Consider the following 23,923-nt stretch of genomic DNA (forward strand, 5'->3'; position numbering starts at 1 on the left):
TTTTCTTTTTTTTTTAAACATCAGTGATCAAATCCCGTGTGAGAGGCAAACACTTTAGTAAATGAAATCATATATGAAATGGAATGGGATGAATACGTAAATGCAATGAAATAATGTGATATGCAATATTGTAGAACGAAATGATAAAATGAATTGGGGCTACAACGTCCAGATGGCTTTTAGTTCACGAGTTCTCAATATGGATTTTTAGCTCAATATGAAACAGGCAGTCATTTCCAATAATATCCATTTTTAGAGCAATCTGTTAAATAATGAATTGCACTGAGAACATCAACAAAAACGACCCCCCAGCCCTTTCATGTCCTGCGGTGATGTCAGCGACGGTTCATGTTTCCAAACAACACTTTCTTCAAATTGACATTGGAAATAGTCTATGTTTAACCCCCCCACACAAGAATAACTTGACTCTCAAAGTTGAACTTTTTCCTCCTGGAATTATTTTTGGGGCAAAAATTCATTGGAGGCGGCACGGTGAGCAGCTGGTAAAGCGTTGGCCTCACAGTTCTGAGGTTCCGGGTTCGATCCCAGACCCGCCTGTGTGGAGTGTGCACGTTCTCCCCGTGCCTGCGTGGCTTTTCTCCGGGCACTCCGTTTTCCTCCCACGTCCCAAAAACGTGCAACATTAATTCGACACTCTAAAATTCAAAAATTCCATAGGCCGATTGGCTGGCAACCATTTCAGGGTGTACCCCGCCTCCTGCCCCTTGACAGCTGGGATAAGCTCCAGCACGCCCTGTACCCTTGTGAGGATAAGCGGCAAAGAAAATGGATGGATGGAAATTAATTGGACAAATTCTTGAATAGATCCTTTTCTTCATCAGATTGCAAAATTCATCTTCCACTCAAACCCCCTTTTTAAAAAAATTAAATCACAAATTTGCCACCTTACACATCCACCCAAAAAAAAAACTTTAAAAAAAAATTTTTATCGATATTTTACAATTTTTTTTTTTTAATTGCAGCTTTCCTCAAGAAAACCCACAAGCACATCAGGTTTTTATTTTTATTTTATTTTTTACATTTCTTTTCAATTGCATTTTATATATATATATATATATATATATATATATATATATATATATATGGTATCTACAGTCTAATTGTGGCAGCAGATCAAGTCAGGACATCCATGGGAAATTTGTCTTTAATAAAACTGTACAAAAATCAGAAAATACTGAAACTCCACAGATATCCATCCCAGAAAATGGAGAAAGACGACATACAGACGGATGATGCATGGATGATTGACGGATGGGCTCAGCATCAGACCCCCCCCCCCCGTATTTGCACAGTGCTTGTGAAGCCGAGCAAAAGCCTTTCCTGCGGCAGCGCGTCCGCAAAAGCCGCAAAACCGCTCACGCCTGCGTACACACCATCAAATGTAAACAGCGTCTCGTTGTTGTTGTTTTTTTTTTTGTGGGTAAATACAAATGTCGGCATAATACGAGTTTGTAAACACTTAACATCATGCAGCCGTCAGTGCGCGACGAGATTACGGGCAACTGCTTCCGTTCCGGCCCCGCGGGTTTGCCCGCCCCTTGCTCTGCGGAACCCCCGAAGCGTTTGAAAAGGCGAGGCCACGCAAGGAAGAGAAACGGGACCAGGGAAAATATATATATATATTAAAAGCGAGTCTTCCCATCCAAAATAATGACATTTAAAGGTTCTCCTTTGGAATATGATCGTGTAGTTTTCTTCAAGTATATATTATAGCTATGGAGGAAAACACTTCTGATCATTGTAATAAACAGGATTGGCAAATGACCGATCTGGATTATCATAGATCCTCTCACAAAAAAAAAAAAAAAAAAAACGAAAAAAAAAAATCACCCCAAAAACATGCTTTTTATCTGCCGTGATTTATTTGACGGAGAAAAAAAAAGAGAAAATCCAAACTATCGTATTTATGAGAATTTCCCTCAATTTCTTCCGTGAAAAAAAAAAATACGCACTTAAGTTGCAAACTTTGTTCACCAAATTTGTTGAATAAAATACTTTTTTTTTGCGTGTGTGGCTGATTAGGTAGAAAATAACAAAAAATCAAAACAGATTTGTCATGTTTCAGAGAATTTTCCCCAGCTTTTACCATAATTTCCAGTGCTAACGCTAGCCCCGCGCAAACTCTTTCTGTGTACCGAGGCTTATAACCAGTTGCGCTCTGTAAACCGGGAATTACGGTAACAAATTAAAGTTGCCTTTTTTGTGGGGGTGTGGCTGATTAGGCACGGGGAAAAAAAAAATGAAAACAAAATTTGTCATGTTTCAGAGAATTTTCCCCGGCTTTTACCATAATTATAGGGCGTGACTTTTTTCACACATTTTCAACCCTGCGAACTGTGCTACTGCTAGCCTTGCGCTAACGCTAGCGCTGCGCGAGTGTTAAACTCATTCTGTGTGCCGAGGCTTATAACCAGGTGCGGTCTTGTAGGCCGGGAATTATGGTAATAAATCAAAGTTGCCTGTTTGTGGGCGTGTGGCTGATTAGGCAGGAAAAATACAAACCGTGACATCTAAAATTTCCCAATTTACTTCCTGAATTTCCCCCAACTTCCTACAACGACTTGAGTGTACGGGAAAAAAAAAAAACACAAGCAGTGTTGTCGTGTTTCGGCTAATTTCTTTCATCAAATATATGGACAAAGGGGGTGAGAAATAATGCGATTGTGAAATTAATTTCTTTGGTGTTGCACAAAAAGAAGATGGCCGCAATATCCCGTTAAACTTGAGCTGTTTTGTTATTTACATATATTTGGCACCGTCAAACACGCAAGGACAAAAAAACAAAAACGCAAATAGCAGCTTGCAAAACAGGAGTCACGAAAAAAATGTAAATGTGGTGGTGGTGGTGGGGGGGGGCATACATACACACAACCCTGAATATATGTATGCTCACACGCGCGTACAGCTAAACAGCTAGCTTAGCATAGACGCGTGATCGACGCCTAAAAAGTGAACAAACGTCGACTGGGAGCGACCAACTACTGTGGAGTGTTTTGGTCGTTCCAAAAACGATCCAGACAAGAGGAGGAGGGGGGAAAGAAAAACAAAAAAAACTTGCCAACAGTCATCAGAGTAGAGTGAGAATGATTATTAAAATATACATCGTCAGGCTCTTTGCAGTGTACTTCATTGCTCCTTTCACACTGCACGTAGTGTTTTTACGTTTTGTTTTTTCAGAAGAATGCTGCCCTACTAGCGATAGTAGCCTCTTTCATACATACACATAGACCCCCCCCCTCAAAAAAAATATTTATCTCGCCTGTGCCTTTTCCACAGAACTCGAAATACCCCCAATATCACAGTATTTAGAATTTTTTGATTTTTACCCAACTTTCTACACCATATGTGGACTAAAATTTGATTAATTGATTTGGTTAAGGGTAAAAAATATATCTATAAAAATAAAATGTGGAATAATAATATAGGGAATAAAATTTACTTGATTTATCATGTCATCCATATTTTTTTTCTTTTTTGTTGTGACTGATTAGACAACTTTCTACATCAAATATTCGGACAGAAATGAACTTTCTGTATTATGTTATTAGGCACAAAACAGTGGTGTGGGGGTGGGGTGGGGGGGGGTGTTTCTTATATATAAATAATCCAAAATTTCCTACACCAATTATGTGGGATAAAATGCATATTTTGTTTCTTTGGCATGAAGACAAGGTGGGGAGAAGAAGTTAAAAAAATTATATATATTTTGCCCAACTTCCTCCACCAAATATGTGGACTAACATTTGATTAATTGATTAGGTTAAGAGTAAAAAATATATCTCTAAAAATAAAATGTGGAATAATTATATATGGAATAAAATTAGCTTGATTTATCATTTCATCCATATTTTTTCTTTTTTGATACCGATTAGACAATTTACTACATGAAATATTTGGAGAGAAATGAAGTTTCTGTATTATATTATTAGCCACAAAAAAGTGGGGGCTGGGGGGGATGTGTTTCTTATAAATTATTAAATAATCCCAAATTTCCTACACCAATTACGTGGGATAAAATGCATATTTTGTTTCTTTGGCATAAAGACAAGGTGGGGGGAAAAACTTAAAAAAAAAATAAAAAATAAAAAAAATAAATAAAAACTTTTGCCCAACTTCCTCCACCAAATATGTGGAATAAAATGGAAATCCCCCCCCCCCCCCTAATTTCGTTTTACTGGAGAAGAAAATTTGCTTTGTGCCTTCATACCTGTTCACCACGACTTCCTACAACAAATATATGATATATTAATTTATTTTGTCATTACTTTCCATGACTGATTAAGTTGGGGGGAGACAGAGAAGACCCCAAAAATGTACTTCAGTTCCGTTGCGGCCATTTTGCAGGACCCCCCCGTGTGAAAGAGGCTTCACTGTAAATGCAACAGCTGTGGTCGTAAACATCCCCAGAAACATTTTTTTGTTAACGCGTGCGATTATTTAACAATTCGAAAGCCCCGTTAAACGACCTGACAAACTTCTTGTGTGTCCTGATCAATAATCCCACAAATGTCCTGCAAAAAAATGTGTCCTGCAAATGATTTTTAACATACTTCTTGTGTACTGATAAATAGAATAAATCCAATATTTTCGCATTTTGATAATCTAAGAAAGCGCTCGTGTGCCCTGCTAATCTCAGCAACTACAGAACATCCCGCATCCTGATAAATAAACTTCTTATGCTCTTGCGTGCCGTGATAAATAAAATTAAAATGGATGGAAAGTGACGACGACGACTTGGTTTTTTTTTTTTGTTTATAAAAGATGATGAACTAGTCTTCTACCAGCCCTTATTTGGTAGGATATTCATCAGCTCCAACTTCATAATCCGAAGTGCTTCAATGCCCGCCTCCTCGCGCAAAAAGACAAATCGTATCCTTCCGACAGACGTCAACGGTTGGACTTAAAAGGACGAAGGAAAAAGGGGTCTCGGGGCGGGATAGTCAGACTTTTACTCCTCATTTAAGTCCTTTCGGCCGGCGAGGCCATGCAGAGCGAAGTGACCCAAAACAAACAAACAAAAAAAAAAAAACAAGTCCAAAAAGCCCAGGAAAACTCCGCCGACGGAGAGAATTAGAGACCGCGAGGATGACGGAGGAACCGCAGGTCCTCGGCCGGATTTCTGTGTGTGTAAGTGTGTGTGTGTACGTGACTACAGAGTCCACATCGCTCGTCCAGGCGGTGCCGGCCATCATCAGAGTTGGTACCACTTCTTGTCTTTGTACTTCAGCATCATCTGAGGGATGTGACAAAACAAAACAGATGGGGGGAAACATTCCAAAAATCAAAACAAAACATCATCATACTTCAATTTAAAGGCCACGATGAGGGCTTACCAGATATTTTCAAATTATTTCATCCTTATGGGCTCACACGGAAACCAAAAATGTATTTTCAGACTGAAACAGGATGAACATTAATAATAAAAAAAAAAAAAAGTGGAGAGCGTACGTCGTGAGCGTGCTTCGAGAAGGAGTCGGCGCTGGCCATCATGGCGGCCGTCCTCTCCTCCAGCTCGCCGAGCTTCTGCCCTCGCTCGTCCAGCGCGATCCGCGCGCGGGCCAGGTCGCCCACCACGCCCGACGCCGCGCCCTTCATGCCCTCCATGTTGCCCGGGCCGGGGATGTGCTGGGCCAGGGTGCGGGAGGCCTTCCCGGACCCCGTTTCGCCGACTGCCGCCGGAAGAAAAACAAGCCGCGCAAATCCGTAAATAAGAGTACAGATTGTCATTCAAGTGATAAGGATCGTTTTGAGGACTTACAGAGATCTTCCCGATCCAGGGACTGAGCTCCCCCACCAAAGAGGCCTTTGAAGAAACCTCTGTTGGGGGCCTCGGGGGTCTCAACTGGTGTGAACAACTCACTCAGCATCTCCTAAAAAGACAAGCAACATGCTAGTTTCACACTTTTTCCTATACTGTAACTTCCCGTGTATAATACGCAGTTTTGTGCACATTATACATAGGTATAAAGACAATTACATATTTTCAGGTACAGTTGAAACCAGAAGTTCACATACACTGTGAAACATTAAACATTTTTTTTTTTTGCCTTAACCTCTGTCAGAACCACGAAAATGATTTCATTTTGTTAAACGTCAAAATAATTATTAAATAATTTCTTCAAAGAACAAAGGGAAGCCCAAATGACGAGGTTGTGACTTCGGAAGTTAATTAGTAGTGCGAGTTAATCGACGGCACACCTGCGGATGTACGTACTGAAGGCCACGCCTCAAACATTTTAGTCCAAGTCTGGTTTGACTTTCGACGGTGAGACAAAAAAAAAAAAAATTTAAATGTGTTTTTGCACAGTGCATGGATTCAACTGTATATAGCCGTACGTAAGGGTTGCGGTAGCGCATCTCTACATGAGTTTGCCTTTTTTTTTTTTTTTTAATTTAACTACCTAACTAAATTAAGCCTTTGAGCAAATTCTAACTCAGACATGCGATTTGAGTGAATGAAAAAAGAAAAATAACGAGGGGGCCTGGGGGGTGCAAGCATGATCAAAGGATGATCACCAATTTTTAACGTACACGTTTTATAAATTGTATAATGAATGAAATACATCTTTTACATCTATAAATAAATGCTATTCTGTTTTCAAAATATACACAATATGATCACTCATTAGTTAGGCGCATACCTTTACCACCAAAAATTACAAATTCAACTAAATTGAATTCAGATTTGCATCATGGCATGCAAGCGTGCTTTCATAGCGTGTATATCGTATCCATCCAAAAATATTTGAATTTCTTGTTTTAGTAAATCATTGAAACGCATGAATTTGACAACAATTATTAACGTCATGTGTCGTTATCAGTAAATAGACATTTTGACAAGTCATTGCTTCTGAACTCTCACCTCGTTTTTGTGGTGGTCTATCGATTTTGCGAATGAAGTCGCTTAACAGAGTGGCAACTTCCTTCTTTCCCACTGTATCGACGATTTTTCATTCCGTCCAATCCCATCAGAACTTATTTTTGACATATTTATCAATTTCTTTCACTCGAGAGGCGTACATCCTCTCGAGCACCGCCGTTGTGTTCACTTGCAAATGGCCCCGTGATCTGCCTCGTATACAACAAGCGTTTTCATTGGTCAGGAGGAAGACATTCGACCAATCAACAGAGGTGTATCTCATCTTCCACCTCGCTTGCAAAAGTCGGACTGGAATATGAACGAATGTGGATTGTAGCACGGGTTACAGTCGGAGAATATATATATATATATATATATATATATATATATATATATATATATATATATTTTTTTTTATCAATGCAATTTAAAAAGACAAAATTCCGCCTATAAACGGAAAAATCACGTCTGCTAACTTATGGAGGTATACCGTATAGTTTATCTTAATGACTCAGTAGAAGGCATTTTAACGACAGCAATGGATGCTACCTGGAGGTTGTCGCAGGTATCCTGGCTGTAAGTGATCCTCTGCACCTCCGTGGGGGAGGTGAGATACAGAGCCTGGCCCAGATTGGAGAAGCAGAACGTCCGCGCTATCCGCATGTCCGTCAGCGGCAGGTAGTTGACGTCCAGGAGGGGCCGCAGGCTCGGCAAGCTGCGGACGCCGCGGAAATTGTTATGATACGGGCGGAACTTTAAAAGGGCAACAAAGGTTTTATGTTACATTACACCTGATTTTGATTGACAAAGGAAATTAAATGGAGCAACTTAGGTACTGGATTCCCCTCAAATATTGGAACCGTAGCCACTGATGCACATTCAGACTATTTTTAACATATGGAAGCAGCTACTGTCAGCCACAACTCACACCCAGACACTCACACGCAGATAAAATAGCCAAAACAGATGCTAAATGTCTAAACTGTACACCTGTGATGTACCACGCTGATTACTGTGATTTACGTACGTTCTCCACTCGCAAATCTGGACTGTCGAGCATGAAAAATTTGTTATAAGTAGAAATACATAGATATTGAAAGTCGTCGCTTATTTCGTGTAGTCTTGACCAACGTTCCCTCTAAGCTGCGCCACTGCGCAATTGCGCACTTGTCGCACACTCTCAGCGCACATGAAAACCGATCCACCGCAGTGAACCACAGCCTGATGTTTTTTTTTTTTTTAACATGGAAGCACACAGTGTCTAAAAACGAGCTGCTACTCAGCCTACTTCCTAGTTTACCTGACACCGCCTCCCTCCGCTCTTAAATGGGTACACTCACAATTACAAACGGAACACACACCCGCAACTTTATATCTGCGGGCATGACTGACCACACCCGTGCATTTTTCCAAATGTGAGTGACTGCTGCACCATATTCATGGAACGTGATATTCTTACACTTCATATACCAAACCTACATCATATACACATCACTACCGTATGTAACGAGCTACAACAACCCATACGTGTTTTTTACCTGAGCATCATGATGTGTCCGTTGGCGCAGAAGCAGGCGATGCAGTTGACCCCCGCCATCTCCACGACGTCGGCCCTCAGCACGAAGGACGACTCGGTGATGCTGTGTTTGTAGACGCGCGTCTGCGACGGCATGGCCAGCACCTTGGCCTGCTTCTCCGAGCACAGGACGGCGAACTGCGAGTCGTGGCCGTCGTGCGACGAGGGCGGCGACGCCGGCCTGCGCCACCGGCTCTTCTCCTTCTCTTTCTCCTCGTCGGAGGCGTTGGGATCGTACCAGGCCTCGTAGGGGGCGGGCAGCGCGGCTCCGGCCGCGTCCAACAGGCCCAACGTCAAGATGCCTCCTTTGAGTTTGGTCACCATGCCTTCAGATACCAACGTATGAAATTTATCGTCACACTGAATGATGTGGCAATCACGTTCACATATTTAATGTCTAAACACCTCTAATGTACCACATTTAGATATTCAATAAAATATTTACTGTGCATCACGCATCATGTATGTCATATTTAATGACCACACACACTTTCAACGTGGGTATATTTCCATTACAATTACCAGAGGAGGAGATCTCGACCGACTGCAGGAGCCTCTGCTGGTCACCGGAGGGCACGCTGAGGGACAGCAACATGACGGCGCCGTGGGTGGTGCCCACCAGCAGGCATGGGCCGGGCGAGGCGTCCGCCAACTTCCTGGGGAAAGTCTCGCAGAAGCAGAAGGCGCAGATGGCCTCGCGGGACTCCCTGTCGATGCTGGTCACGCTGGAACTGCGCGAGCGGCTGAACAAGTTGTCCTTGGAATCTGGAGTCAAGCCGGAGACAAAGAGAAGGGATCGATTCAAGAACAGGCTCCGGTGTGAGGCGATAAGGTCATTTTTCGGACGTGAGAATAGAGAGTTAGGCAGATGTTCAACTTTTTTTTTTTTCCTTCAATTTATGTCATTTTCACGTTTATACAACAGAGACAAAAGTCTGCATAGGACATCCGTAAAGTTGCCAGAGAGGACAAAATAAACCCATTTCCATTTTGCCAAGCTGTATTAAGAAAACAATGAAAAGACAGGGGGGAAAAATACACATTAAATACAGTCATATTCTTCGAAAAGTTGTTATAGGTTATTTTGAGAATAAAATGTTTAATATATACTCACATCAGGTGTGAGTATATAGTATTATTTTTGAAGGTCATTATTAAGAGTAATGTATTTTTTTTCCAAGACAAAAGTTATGACATGACAAAATAAAGTATTTTTTTCAGCTTTGAATTGAAAATCTCAATTTTTAATTTTGTTTTATAAAAGTCAAATTATTTTCGAGGGAGCTGTAATACTACGAGAATATACTCATTTTATTAAAAAAAATATTTCTTGTGGGCGTTGGCTTCACAGTTCTGCGGACACAGGTTCAATCCCGGCCCCGCCTGTGTGGAGTTTGCATGTTTTCCCCGTTCCTGCGTGGCTTTACTCCAGGCACTCCGGTTTCCTCCCACATCCCCAAAAGACGCAAAATTATTGGACACTCTAAATTGCCCCAAAGTGTGATTGTCTCCATGTGCCCTGCGATTGTCTGGGGACCAGTTCAGGGTATATCCCGCCTCCTGTCTGTTGACAGCCGCCACGCTTTTGAGGATAAACGCCAAAGAAAATGGATGCATGTATTTTTTTGTAAATTAAATGTATTTTTTGTGAAAGTACTTTTAAAAAAACTTTAATATTAAAAGAAAAAAAAACCCATCACTTTAAGAGATTTAAGTTGGAAGTAGCATAATTCACAGACACTTTTTTGAGCTTTTCCATTGGACAGTCGACAAGAAATGGCACTTGCAACGAGAACCGACACCATCAGGAACCTGAAGGACCAGTTGCATTAAGAGCGCCAGCGACCCAAAGCGGGGTGACAGCGGTGTCCCTCAGGTGCGGTTGAACATCCTCCGAGCCCAAGTCTGTTTAGCAGCACCGCGTGAGAAGAGAAGCCCCCCCCCCCCCCCCCCAACCCGGCTGTGACAATGGGGGCTTTTGAAGCGAGTGCCCCGGAAGCCAGGCCGCTTGGTGCACTCACTCATGTTGTGGTCAGAGTTTCTTGGGGGGAAAGCCAACTTCACGCTCTTGCGGGTGGTCTTGGACGTGCCATTGTGGGTGTGATAAAAGTGCTTTCGGGATGAGATGGTGCCCCAGTCTGCCCGCGGCACAAACACACACACACACACACACACACATATATATATATCTATGTATATGCACATACATACACGCACACCTTACATTGCTTTTTGCTTGAATTTAAAAAAAAAAAAAAAAACAATGAAAAGGGAAAAAGGTCAAGAAAAACTAGGAGTTCATTATCATCTCAGGCTTACCGGAGTTGGGCTTTTGCTCACTAGACGAGCTAATTTTCCGCGACATCCTAGCTGCAACACAAACACAACAACGCCTCATTTGTGAGGAAACAACACTGGCGGTAGGGAAGTACAATGCCTTTTTTTTAAAAGTTGATTTTAGTTCATAATTATCCAGAATCCAGACGTTTGTTTTTTTTTTTTTTAAAGGTGGTGACTAATACTGGATGGCAACTGTTAAAAGTGAAGGAAACATGAAAAAAGCTTGGACTAAATCAAGTTACTCTGATTCATCTTGTGTTTGTGGAAAAGGAAATGAACAGATCAATTTGTCAATTTTCACCGACCTCAGGGGGCCGCCATCTTGGGCAATATCGCCCTCTGCTGTCTGCTGAAATTTACCTCGGCAATGCCCTCCTGCTCGCGTTACAAATGTCACGTGACAAAACGCAAAAATTAGGACAGCGAGCTCCTCGTGTACGCTGTGATTACTAGCAGAACTGCAAGTCCATAACATAATGGATTAAAAATTAACCTAAAAAGTATTCTTTAAATATAAATTCTAAAAAGGAGAGTCGTTTTGGAGCGTGAGACAAAGCAGGCGCCATTGTTGTTGGGGCTCAGGTGCACTTGGGTGTTTTTTTTCGGGGTTCAGCTGTGCTTTGTTGGGGTGTTTTTAGGGCTTGGGTGTGCAGAAGAATATTTTTATTTTTTTTTACACTTGTTTTAAAATAAGAATTTTTAAATATTACACAAAGTTGTCTGGAGTGTTTATTGATGGTGACAGTTTCATCCTGGCGATTACAATGTACATGATTTCTAATGGAGGAAAGCGTTCTAAACAGGAGGATGTATTGTTTGAGCATCATCATTTCGATGTGCGCATGCGCAAAAGCCACCGCGAGGTCCTGCAATGTCGCCGACAAAAGAACTCTGCTACTCGACATGAACTGCGCGCATCATACCACTCGTCACAATCGCACTCTGTTTACTTTGACAGAGAGCAAAATGTTCTTCAAATAAAAGGTAAGAGATCCTTGCGTCAACTTGTTTGTCACTCTGACCACTAGTTTACTGTAAGGGTGTCACGTAAAACAAATGATTGCACAATGAATGCGCGCTAGCTAGGTGCGAGCATACAGCGATAAGGAAACGTTGACATGCTAATAAGATTAGATCCAATGTTACAGTAATTTATCAGCCTTTAAATAACATACAGAGCGGCCTTGAGTGTTATATACTTATCTTCTATTACTGAGGACATGAAACAATTTCACACCTACATTTAATGCACAGAATAGCTCGTCAGAGTGCTACGAACACTACGAACAAATGCAACAGATTACGTTTGGGGCGACGGCCGGAGAGCTACAGCTCCACTGACGTGACAGACTTAGCACACAGCAATGGATCTCATTTAAACTAGCGCCCTAGAACATCGAAATACTTATGGATATATTAAAAATCTGTAGTAGATTGATTAAAAACTAATCGTGTTAGGAAAGTGCGAACGACTATACAATAAACAGTAACTGCGCATGAAAAGAATGTGATTTTAACACTAATCTGCGCAACAATAAAATACGTTTAGTTAGATGGAGACTTCACACACAAGACTGTATACTCCATATTATTGATTGTTTTTAATAGCATACACTGTCCAAACAACAATAGACTGAAAGAGAAAATATATGCTGGTTTTCATATTATGCTATATTTTTTCACAGCGCAATACAAATTGTAGGTTGAGAATAAAGAATTGAAATGTCATTTTTTCCCCCCAACATCGTCCAGCCTTACGGCAGTCAATTCATGAATTTGGCCAGCATACCCCGCCAGTTTTATCTTGGACTTTAGCAGTTCTGCTGGGTTCAGATTAGCTCTTGGCTACATTGTTAACTTGTCAAAAAAACAGTTGCCAGCTCCGGTGTTATCACCACCCTTTCACAAACAATCGAAGACCGTGGAATATGAAAATCAGCCAGAAAACACGCTGTTTACACTTCAAGAAACACACCGGACAGGAAGAAGGATTAGAAGAAGCCAAACAGTTAGTGCGTCGGCACTACAGCAGCCCTGGAATCGCTAACTACTGCTCATTCAGAAGTGAACATAGACTGAAAGGCTTTAAGCAGATTTTCTATGTTTTTGCTGTTAAAAAAAAAAAGCAGCACAAATTGGCTTTGTTTCTGTTTCTTTGTAAGGAATTAAAGCGGGCTAAAGTGCACAGAAAATCTGAAGCCTTCAATGCAAATAGATCATGCAATTATAAGTCATTGTGGTCATGAAATCAAACACCCTGAAAGCACGATTAGTACTGAAAAAAACACAATTTTGATTTCACACCTTTGCCCTCGTGGTCACAGAGGCACAGTGCTTGTTATAAAGGGGGAGAGAGACAGGCAAAACACACACACGCACGCGTGGATGATACAGTACCAAAGTCATTGGCAACCGTCTTGGAAAAGCGTCTGCTTTTGTACTTCACTGGAAACAGTTCACAGGAAGAGACATGTCACATGGCTGCGGACCGTCGCGCGCACGCACGCCGACACACGAGCAGACATACAAACACCGACGGGTAAACACAAAGAAGAGGACACGCACGTACAATTAAGGACACACGCGGACAGAGACGCACACACGGGGAGGCAGCACGATACGCACACACGCTTTTCTATACAGTACCCTTTTCTATGAACTTGGCCTTGCGCTCGTCATCAGAATTGCAGGGCGAGTTGGATCCTACGTGACGGACGGCAGTGTAAAACACACACAGGCGCGCACGGATGCATGCACGCCCGCCCGCCCGCCCGCCCGCACACGCTCAACGCCCACCTCCAGAAGTTATCAGAAGCTCACCTGAGTTGGGCGACTTGCAGCGCTCCTCTGCAGTGTTGGGCCCATCACTGGAATCGCACAGCGCTGTGAAAGAGGAAGCAAAAAAAAAAAGTCAGGAGGACCAATGTTGACTTCTATCACCTGCGCCAAGATCAGGGCGTCGTGTGTTGTTGAGCTACTTTCCGTTTGCTAGTAATTCAGCAGGTGGGTTTCAATGTGAGACTGGAATCTCTTCGTTCGAACTTTCCCAATATTTGAATTTTTTTTTTTTTAAAAGTGAATTTGTCTAGGGGCTATTTTTTGGGGTGTTTTCCCCATGTTGTTATCACAAAAGGATACTGGTGATGGCAATGTGTGATCATAAAAATAGGACAGGATGTGGAACCTACCGCGAAATACAGGGAAGTCCCGCAATGGACCTTTCCGACCTGTCAATCACTCGTACAATGATAGCCAATCAGATGGCCGCATCGTCTTAACCCCTGGCTTGACACGCCCCTCTAGCTGTATTGTCCCACAAGCAATGCTGGTTGTCAGTAGCGTGCGCTTGGAAAAGTTAATGTTACGAAGAAAGTGCTCCTCAGATGCGCTTGGGGAACGTGCAATTCTGGTGAAAGATATCCTGCTAGGTTACATCGATCGCCAACATTTCGCTGTAACTCTGACATTGCGTCGTGCTCCGTCCGAAATCTTAATTCCGTGTGCATATCCTTGCGTGAAATAGTTGAGACCTCTCTGTAGAACTCTCTTGGACAAGTCTGACGCATTTGGCAAAAAACGTACCCCAATATCATCTGGAACACGCGATTGAGAATCAACTTCAAACATGTTCTATTCAATCGCCATTTTGAAAACTTGTGGGACTTGGCTAAGGGGGGGGGGGGGGGGGGCTCTTAAGGTCGCCATCGGAAAGGTCCATTCGTGGAGATATGGACTGAGCACAGGAAAAATCAGCAAGTAATTTGCATCCCTCATAAAAGGTTGGTTATTGCATAAAAATAGCAAAAAAAGCACCCTTGCGTCTATGTCGAAATGGCAATCCTCAACTCACTCCAACATCGTGCCTTGGCAACGAGATGCCACTCGATGATGGCCAAAAGCAATAATGTTACTACTTTGGCTTGAGCACAAAAATACCAATCAGCAATTAATCAAACAATAGTGAAGGATAACTGAATAGGCGAATTTGCGAATATGCAGGGCTTCGCTGTAATCAGTCGTTCTGGAAAGGTGAAATACTGCTGTGTTTTGGCGGGGTGGGGTAGGGAATCACAGACAAGAGACCAACTTTAGTCTTGGCTAAGGTTCTATTTAAAGATAAGCTTATTGATAAAAGGCAATCGCTAATTTTTACAATACATTCACACATTTTATCTGCTCTCTTCCCGTTCACGTTGACCAGCTACAGAGTGACGAGTGTGGAACTAGAAGAGGACTTTGAGGCTGCTACAGCTACTGTGCATCGACATGAACGGGAGCAGAAATCCCCAAAAGACGTCTTGACTTACTGAAGTGAGGGAAGCGCAGCTTTTTCACAGACTTACAATACACGAGAGAAACCTTGGACACGAAAGACGCCGTCGCCGTGGGGACGTCTTAACACAATCATACAGAAAAAGACCAAGCAGACATACACGTAAAGACAGGCGCCCTTCTACAAACTACATGACAACAAAACAAACACACTGGCGACATTCATCGTGTTAAATTGCAATATCGTGCTCTAAGTACTACTATAGTAGTGTGCATTTTTTTATGCATTTTTGTTAATCCAGTACAATATATTTGTTAAGTACAGTTGTAGTTGTATTTACCTTTTAAGTACGATACTTTAATCTTTTAGAACCTGTTCTTTTTAAAGCATTTGTGGTACATATATAGTCATTTCTATTTTGATGTGCAGTAGATTTTCAGTGAATCATTAAATACATTTTTACACAATGTAATTAATGTTGAAACTGCATAATAAGACAGTGGTTTATAATAATGTTAGATACACTGTCTAGGAACAAAACATTGGCCTCATTTCAGATGAATACTCGAGGCTAGCCTACGGAATTTTGATGTTGGTGATTTGGAAGTACCGTAATTCCCGGCCTACAGCGTGCATCTGGTTATAAGCCTCACCCAGTACATTTGTAAAGGAAATACCATTTGGTACATACATACGCCGCAGCTGGGTAAAAGCCGTAAGTGCCAACATTGAAACGCGAGATATTTACAAAGAACTACGATACACAGAGAGATTAACGCTAACGCTAGCGCCACGCTAACAGGGCCGGTTAAAAAAAAAAAAAAAAAAAAATCATACCGGTAAAAATCACTGAGACACGGCAGCATCACTGCATAAACCGCAGGATTGAAAGCGTGTGAAAAAAAGTCACGGCTTATAGGCCAGAAATTAGTTATTATTATGTTTTTAGTACCTGGCATAAAAAGTTGGAGAACCGCAGCTGTACACGACTGAAAACAGTCTTGTGGCATTTTTAAATGATTCAAATCAAAATGTAAAATTTTGGCTTGATCTACATTTTCAGATGCCGCAATGCTGCCCTCTACTGTCGTCTATTGATTATTACAGTTGTTTAGTTTCAAATTCACAAACAAGCAACACAAACGTCAGCAGCAGTGTAAAGGTTAAAGAGATTTTGAAAAGAAAATCTTGAAATTTATAACACCAATACAAACATTGCCGATAGACAGATACATGTAAAAAACTGGTCCACTAACAAAGCAGTAGGAGGTAACGTTTTTTTTACTGACCTCCAGACGGGTGGCGGGCTTTGCGCGGGGAGCAAGGCTGCCTCTGGATGGGCTCGGATGGGCTGTGCAGCTCTGACGTGCCCAGGTTGAGCAGCAGCGTTTTCTGGAGGTAGTCCACCACCGCCAGGCCATTGGTGTTGCCGAACACCACCCTAAAAACACCACACACACATACTCTGCAAAAACTCACTGAAATAATAAACATGCATTCAAAAGTTAAGGTCAAATTAGTCAGTTCACCTGTTAAGGTTATACTGCACTTAAAGGTCACCCTGAAATTTCATTTCATCCCCTAACCAAATATTGCTACATATTCCTAAACAGTGTGCTTGAAAAAATGAGTACCGGATTTTCCGCACTATAAGGCGCACCTCCAATGAACGGCATATTCTAAAAATTTTCCATGTATAAGGCGCACCGCATTATAAGGCGCATAGAATACCCGCTACAGTAGAGACTGGGGTCACGTTATGCATCCATTAGATGGAGCTGCACTCAAGGCTCAAAATTTATTCATATATAAGGCGCACCGTCGGCTTTTGCGAAAATTAAAGGCTTTTAGGTGCGCCTTGTAGTGCGGAAAATACGGTAGCGTGTGGTTGATACATTGTAGATACTCACAGTCCATAAGAGGAGTTTATGGCCAAGCTAGTGATCTGCTGAGGTGGCTCCCCGCTCACCCACACCAGCTGGACCACCAGCTCCACCTGGTACCCCGGAGACTGCTTCAGTGGGGAGACGCGGACCCTGAATGCAAACGCAACACAGTAAGCAACACGTGAAAGCGTTTGAATGGGCTTTAAGCAGAAATCAGTGTTGTGCTTCTAAATACATTAAATATATTTAAAGATTAGTGCTAAAAATATATGCAATGATTTCTAACATCTTATATTTGTGTTGCAGTTAATAATAAAGAACGGCATTTGTGAGGTGCATCAGCAACGCTAATGGTTAGCATCTGTAAAATTGCTGATAAAGGAACATTTTGGCAACAAACAATTGATTTAGATTTTGTGTGCGGTTGGACAAGGTGGACCGCTGAAAATAAACCTTCATGGTCGGCAATAAAACTCTCCCTACTTCAGACACGGCATGTTGTCTCGCAGCCCGTCCGCCGAAGAGCTGCTGGTGTTTCCGACGGCGGAGGGCTGACCGGAGGCGGTGGCCGGGGGCTCGGTCTCCTGGGGGCTGGGGAGCACCGGGGAAGACTGTGTGGGGGTTTGGTCCCCGGCGGCATCAGGCGAGTCCAAATTGCTCGGGTCGCACTGCATGCGTACTTCCAAGAGCTACGAGATAAGAACAAAATATACAACAGAGATGGTAGAAGTGCTAATTTGTGGAATGACTGCAAATGTGATTTCCTGAGTAAAAACGTCTGTGTCAGCGTGTAAAAGACGTCATCAAGCACACAATGGAAAACACGACGGCCAAATGGACTGACAAGAAAACAAAAATGAAAAATAACATCAGCCAAGAGCGTTTAAAACAATTTTAAGCTATGGACAAGAGTCATTCACAGTAGTGGAATCTGGAGGTTTACAGCAAAGAACTGCAGGGTATGCATGTGTACAACTTTTCTTCCTGTGCATTCATACACAACTTTTCTTATGGGGAAAAACATCCCTGGGTGCGAAAGAAAATTTTTGCAACTTCAGGTTCGATGTATCATGCCGTCAACTGGCAGCATACACAGAGAATCTGCTAACCTGTTGCAGAGATTTGGTCTTGTAACGTTTGCGAGGTTAGTTTTTGCATTTACTTCCCCTTTCAGCATTTTTTGGTGTTGAGAAAAGCGCTATTCAAACAGCCTTCGCATGTGCACAGAGATCACAAAAGATTTCCATCTTTGTGTTCCGTGATGACTTCCTCCATTCTTAATTACTTTGTTAATAACACAATTTCCAGCAGTTTTCTGTTTCTTAAGAGCGATTCTAGTACCGTATTTTCCGCACTATAAGGCGCACCTAAAAGCCTTTAATTTTCTCAAAAGACATACGGATCAATATTGAGCATTTAATGCAGCTCCATCTAATGGATGCATAACATAACCGCAGCCTAGACTAAAGCGTCTATTCTATGCGCCTTATAATGGGGTGCGCCTTATAGTGCGGAAAATACAGTACTCGATTGTACACAGCCAGCTAATAACCGCCCAGCGCAAGGAAAGCCACAACCTATGTTTTGGCGTGTTTGCAAATCGAAAACGGTACATGAAATATTTTCTGTATGGAAAATTTGATGCATCACGCTATTTTTTTTGGTAAACTGTAAATCGGTCATAATCTGAGGTGATCTGTATTGCCGATATTCCTGTTAAAATTCCTATACCAGATATTTTCCACACTTTGGCAACACTACAAAGATAATGTGATGGAATCGCTTTGTTTTTTTTCTTCTGACACGTGACTTGTAACATGTTAGACAACTTTTTTTTTTTTTGCACACCTGCACGTCGGCGGTGGTGATTTCCTGCTTGCTGAAGCGGTAGACGATGACGTGCGCCGACACGCCGGCCACGCACAACATCCTGCTCTCGGGGCACCAGCACAGCGTCTGGATGGCAAAGGGATCCTCGTCCACGATGTCCGTGTTGGCCTTCTCGTCCTTGCCGCGGGCCCTCTCGAACACCTTGGCCGTCTTCAACTTATACAACACTTGAAGCATCACTGTGGTGGGCGAAAAGTACGCTGATGAGTTGCCATGGGAACGGTCAAAAAGCAATGGAGTGTGCAACAAATGGAGGTGCTCTTTGGTTGATGACCACTTGAGGGAGGTCTTCATTATAAGCCAATGACTGCTTGAGGGAGGCGTTTATTTCTTTGAAGTTTATAAATACTGGAAAAAGGCATTTACCGTAATTTCCGGCCTATAAGCCGCAACTTTTTCACACGCTTTCAACCCTGCGGCTTATGCGGTGATATGGCTAATTTGTGCATTTTTTTCTAACGGCCGCAAGGGGGCCACTCAAGCTGAAAAGATAAGCGTGAGACCGGTGGAATAGATGTGCTGAGGAAGTGACTTTTACCAGTATGTTTTTTTTTTTAAACCGACCCCGTCAGAGCTGCGCTAGCGTGTTGCTGCCGTGTCTGTGATTTTTACCTGTATATATTTTTTTAACTGGCTCTGTTAGCGCTGTGCTATCATTGGCGTCGCAGTACCGTGTTGGTGCTGTGTTACTGCTGCGTCTCAGTGATTTAGGTATGTTTTTTTTTTTTTTAACCCGCCCTGTGAGTGTGCCTCCATGTTGCTGCCGCGGCTGTTTTTTTCTTTTACCGGTATGTTTTTTTTTTTTTTTTTTTTTTTTAACCAGACCTTTTCGTGCTACCGTGTTGTTGCTATGTTCAGCTAAGGTATTAAAACTTCGTTAACTTATAATCAGGTGCGCTCTGTAGGTCGGAAATTACGGTATTTGTCTATTTAACTGACGGTTACTTGAGACAGGCGAGAATTGGACACCTTGTTCTCTGGACACAGCTGATGGTTGTTTAAAATAAAATAAATAAAATAAAACAAGTATTACATTAATGATTCTTAGTGGAGGTGATTATTTGTCTTGAGGGGATGATTGCTTAAGCGAGCCGCTTTGTTTTATCTTGACAGTTGTTTGAAGCTGGCGTTTACTTTTCAAGTTGATTGCTTCAGGTAGGGAGCAAATGGTAGTTTGGGCAAAGTGTTTAAAAGTTTAAGGTTGCTTGATAAAGGCGTTACTCTCAAACTGATGATTATTTAAAAGAGGTATTTATTTTTCTTAATTTGATTCCTTGAGTCCAGGGTTTTGCCTCAAGTTAATGATTGTTTAAGAGAGAGTTTACGGTTACCTAAAGACCGCATTTACTGTATCTGTCTGAAAGTAATGGCGGGTTAAGGGAGGTGGTGTGTCTACTTACGTGCAGAAGCATCCCAAAACTTGATGGAGCCGTCGGCGTGCCTAATGGAAATGAAGCGCAAACGATGAATAAGAGCTGATTTTTATGTAACGGCTTATCAGTCATCACTCACCCAGTAATGATGATCTCTGGGTAACTTTGCGTCCCTTGGCCCCAGTTTCCCCCACTGACGGGCCAGTCCTAGAAATATTAAATAAATCATTATTTTACGCTCTATTATGCGAGTATAAGTCAAGACTGAGGGCCCACCTTCTTGCTGTAGCCTTGCCTTTTCTGTCGGGTCCCCACCGAGTAAAGTGCGGGAATGAGTTCGGCCGGGCAGTCGGCAAAGTACTCGCAGCAGGTCACGGGGGACTCGTGGATGCTTAGGGGGTAGGGGGTCTCGAATATCGGGTACCCAATCTGTCCTAGGTCAATGACGATTAAATCCCTCTCCAGGAGAACCACCACGGCATATGGCTCCTGAAAATCTAAAAACCAAAAGAAACCAGAAATGGAACTTTCCGCTCGGTAGGCCGTTTGAGCAATACTTTTGCGTGGTGAGTGACTTGAGACTCACCGTTGGGATACGGCGTCTCGCACAGGGTGAGGAAATCCACGATGGGGAAGTCCATCTCCAGGACGGCGGTGCTCTTCCCGTGCATCACTGTCAGACAGGCTCTCCGACCCACCGTGTCGTAGGACAGACCGCCGGACAGAACCATAAATGGGTCCCTGGGTGGTGGTGGTGGTGGGGGGGGGGGGGAATGTTTTTTATTTTAGAGCATTTCCTATTTTGAGGTAGGTCGGTTGCTTAAAGGAGGCATTAATTCATCTTAAGTTGAGGATTATTTTTGAAGCAGTATTTATTTGTTAATTTGTTTTTTTTTGGGGGGGGGGTTGATAGCTTGAGGAAGGTGTTTATCAGTCTGAAGTTCATGGTTGATGGAAGGATGTGTTTTTTTTCCTCTTAAGTTTGTGAACTGCTTGAGGGTGGTGTTTCCATCCATGCATTTTCTTAGCTGCTTATCCTCACGAGGGTCTTGGGGAGCGCTGGAGCCAATCCCAGCTGTCAACGGGCAGGAGGCGGGGTACGCCCGGAACTGGTCGCCAGCCAATCGGAGGGGACATCGAGACAAACAGCCGCAGTTACAATCACACCGAGGGGCAATTTAGCGTGTCCAATTAATGTTGTATGTTTTTGGGATCCGGGAGGAAACTGGAGAGAACATGCAAACTCCACACAGGCTGGTCCGGGATCGAAGCCGGGACCTCAGAACTGCGAGGCCAACGCTTTCCAGCTGAGTCACCGTCCAGCTGGGGGTTGTATTTGTTGTGAATTTTTTTTTTTGTCTTGAAATGATGGTTGTTTGAAGAAAGCTTTTTTTTTTTTTTTTGTCTCGACGAATGAATCCCCAAGTAAGGCATTTTATTTGTCAAAATTGACGGATGCTTTCAGGATGGACTCATTTGTCTTCCACTGACTAAATATAAGGGAGCCTTTGTCCTAAGTTGATGGTTGCTGTAAATGGACAATTGCTTTAGAGTGGCATTTTCTTTTTTTTTGGGGGGGGGATGTTCTTTTAACGGACTCGTGAGTCTTGCCAAGTTCTTGTGAAAGAATAACAGGAATTTCTTTTTTCAGGACAGGATGTGGGACTCCGGTCGTGCGTTAAGACAGGATGGGCGTGAACGTGGCACTTACCCTGCCCGTGTGGTTTTGTATTCCACCTTCAGGATGGGCTTGCACGGCTCTGGCTTCTTGCCATCTTTGGGCTGCTTTCCTGGTGTCAAAGTGAGTTGTGAGAATTGATTCCGTGTTAGGCATCAGTGTGTTTATATACGTGTAGTAAAGGAACGGGTATAACAATTCCTACCGTGCGGTGTGGTGATCTGCGCCGGCTTGGCCGGGGTTCGTATGTTCCATGTGGTCAGAGTGCCGTCTGAGTGGCTGCAGACAAACTGTTTGCCCTCGTGGTGCCACGCTACCGAGTGGATGGCCTGCAAGCCACCAAAGTATAAATAGCACAAGGGGGCTCTTCCTCGATATTGAAACTTTTATTGTGAACAAAGCTATTTTTGTGAACAAAGGCATGTCATCTGGATCGCTTGTGACCCGTCATTCATTTGAGTCAATGGAGACTGCTGCCTTTGTGTTATGATAGCTGCCATATCCTTGTCACTTTTCGTCAAAAGTAGCTGCGACTGTTTACGTGTGCGACAGTACGAGAGTTATATAACACTTAACATTAACATGTAAAATTCCTCTCCATCCACCTCATGTGGTGTTTGCGCACAGGTGCGATTCCGATACTCTTTGTGCACTGCCTCTCCCTTGCAGTCGGTCCCCACGCCCTGGCTGCAATCAAGCTAATGAAAGCATAACTAACGTTGGGGATGTTGTTCTGCCAAATAATTATGAAAGTATTGTACTTGGCAAGGAAACCTCGGCAAAAATTGCAGCATGGAACCACATACCTTGCGTCAAAAGTGACAAACACATATAATTCAATAAAATCACAGCTTTTGTGACGTTATACATAAACACTATAACAGTTTGTTATAAAGTGAGTTGGGTCACCTGACACTATAAAACGCTTGTATCTTAGGTTTGTGTTTAAAAGTCAAAGCAAAATATATAATTAAAATTGGCCAAACGACAGCTCATATTGAAAACCTACGTCATGTCATTCAATGTTGATCATTTCGAACTGTGGGCCTGTATGGCCCCTTTTGTGATTCAGGCCTATACAGATAAATTGGACTTGACTTGCAATGGAGAAAATTGGGGGCTAACTATACTTTTGGGAGTATAAATTGTATTTGACTTACGTGATTCCACTACATACTGTATGTATTGTAGATTACTATAACTGAGCACATAAAATGTTATACAGCGGTACCTCTACTTACAAACTTCTCGAGTAACAAAAAAATTCAGGTTACTAAACATCTCGGAAAAATATTGTCTAGCTATGAAGGAGGGCTTGGAACGGATTACACTATTTACATGTAAAATGGACTTCTACTTACGAAAAAATTCACGCTATGAAACAACTTCCGTAACGGATTAATTTCGTAAGTAGAGGTACCACCGTATTTTTGAAACATTTTAGTTCCACAAGAGCAAAAAAAAAGGAGACCACCCACATTATGGGTACAAAGGTACTATTTAGTTGGAAAATGTATCTTAAATAGTAATACACATTATAAGGAATTTATGGGCATGTGTACGAATGTAATTTGTCTCTAAATTAACTGGAATGTTTTCGGTACTTACGCTAGCCGAGATTAATCAAAGATGCTCTTGCCTGGCTAATCCACTTACAGAGTGTCACCAAAAGTGAGTCTCACAATCTTAATCACAAGCGCTGTCTTGTATTTACGGTTTCGATGTGGCGATATGCAACAACGCTGAGGCGGAATATTAAGAAGCGAGTGTGGACAACAACAACAGCGTCTTACCTCATCATAATTGTAGCGATAGTCAGCTTTTTTGGACTTCAGGTCCCACAACACCACCACGCCGCACTCAAATCCAATGAGGAGCTGCGGTGAGAAGGAAGACAACTTGCGTCATATCATTCAGCTCGGCTCAGTCAGTTGCTAATTTGAACCTTAATATGATGCAGTTTGGGATTGTAAGGGGGGGGTTTAAAGTCACATAGTGTGGGATAAACTTTGCTACAATTACTTTAC

General features: G+C 42.5%; 1 protein-coding gene across 10 annotated transcripts in view; it reads right to left on the reverse strand.

The window, feature by feature from the left end:
- Window positions 1–4,953: 4,953 nt before the first annotated feature.
- The window catches only part of stxbp5b (syntaxin binding protein 5b (tomosyn)), a 33,271-nt gene continuing 14,301 nt past the window's right edge, over window positions 4,954–23,923 (reverse strand). For 2 of the 10 annotated variants that reach the window (XM_061843143.1, XM_061843153.1), the window contains 22 exons: window positions 23,690–23,773; window positions 22,102–22,225; window positions 21,930–22,008; window positions 20,805–20,959; window positions 20,495–20,715; window positions 20,358–20,425; window positions 20,246–20,286; window positions 18,804–19,024; window positions 17,439–17,644; window positions 16,980–17,105; window positions 16,359–16,510; window positions 13,617–13,679; window positions 13,443–13,499; window positions 13,194–13,241; window positions 10,776–10,826; window positions 10,478–10,594; window positions 8,979–9,221; window positions 8,419–8,782; window positions 7,430–7,595; window positions 5,780–5,891; window positions 5,470–5,690; window positions 4,954–5,254 (listed from right to left, as the gene is read on the reverse strand). In XM_061843143.1, the coding sequence (XP_061699127.1) occupies window positions 5,213–5,254; window positions 5,470–5,690; window positions 5,780–5,891; window positions 7,430–7,595; window positions 8,419–8,782; window positions 8,979–9,221; window positions 10,478–10,594; window positions 10,776–10,826; window positions 13,194–13,241; window positions 13,443–13,499; window positions 13,617–13,679; window positions 16,359–16,510; window positions 16,980–17,105; window positions 17,439–17,644; window positions 18,804–19,024; window positions 20,246–20,286; window positions 20,358–20,425; window positions 20,495–20,715; window positions 20,805–20,959; window positions 21,930–22,008; window positions 22,102–22,225; window positions 23,690–23,773 (2,961 nt within the window). In that variant the 3' untranslated portion in view covers window positions 4,954–5,212. The remainder of the gene's footprint in view (window positions 5,255–5,469; window positions 5,691–5,779; window positions 5,892–7,429; window positions 7,596–8,418; window positions 8,783–8,978; window positions 9,222–10,477; window positions 10,595–10,775; window positions 10,827–13,193; window positions 13,242–13,442; window positions 13,500–13,616; window positions 13,680–16,358; window positions 16,511–16,979; window positions 17,106–17,438; window positions 17,645–18,803; window positions 19,025–20,245; window positions 20,287–20,357; window positions 20,426–20,494; window positions 20,716–20,804; window positions 20,960–21,929; window positions 22,009–22,101; window positions 22,226–23,689; window positions 23,774–23,923) is intronic. The other 8 variants (XM_061843145.1, XM_061843144.1, XM_061843147.1 and 5 more) reach the window with 8 other exon arrangements.

This window comes from Syngnathoides biaculeatus, chromosome 15, assembly GCF_019802595.1.
Source record: "Syngnathoides biaculeatus isolate LvHL_M chromosome 15, ASM1980259v1, whole genome shotgun sequence".
NCBI lineage: Eukaryota > Metazoa > Chordata > Actinopteri > Syngnathiformes > Syngnathidae > Syngnathoides > Syngnathoides biaculeatus.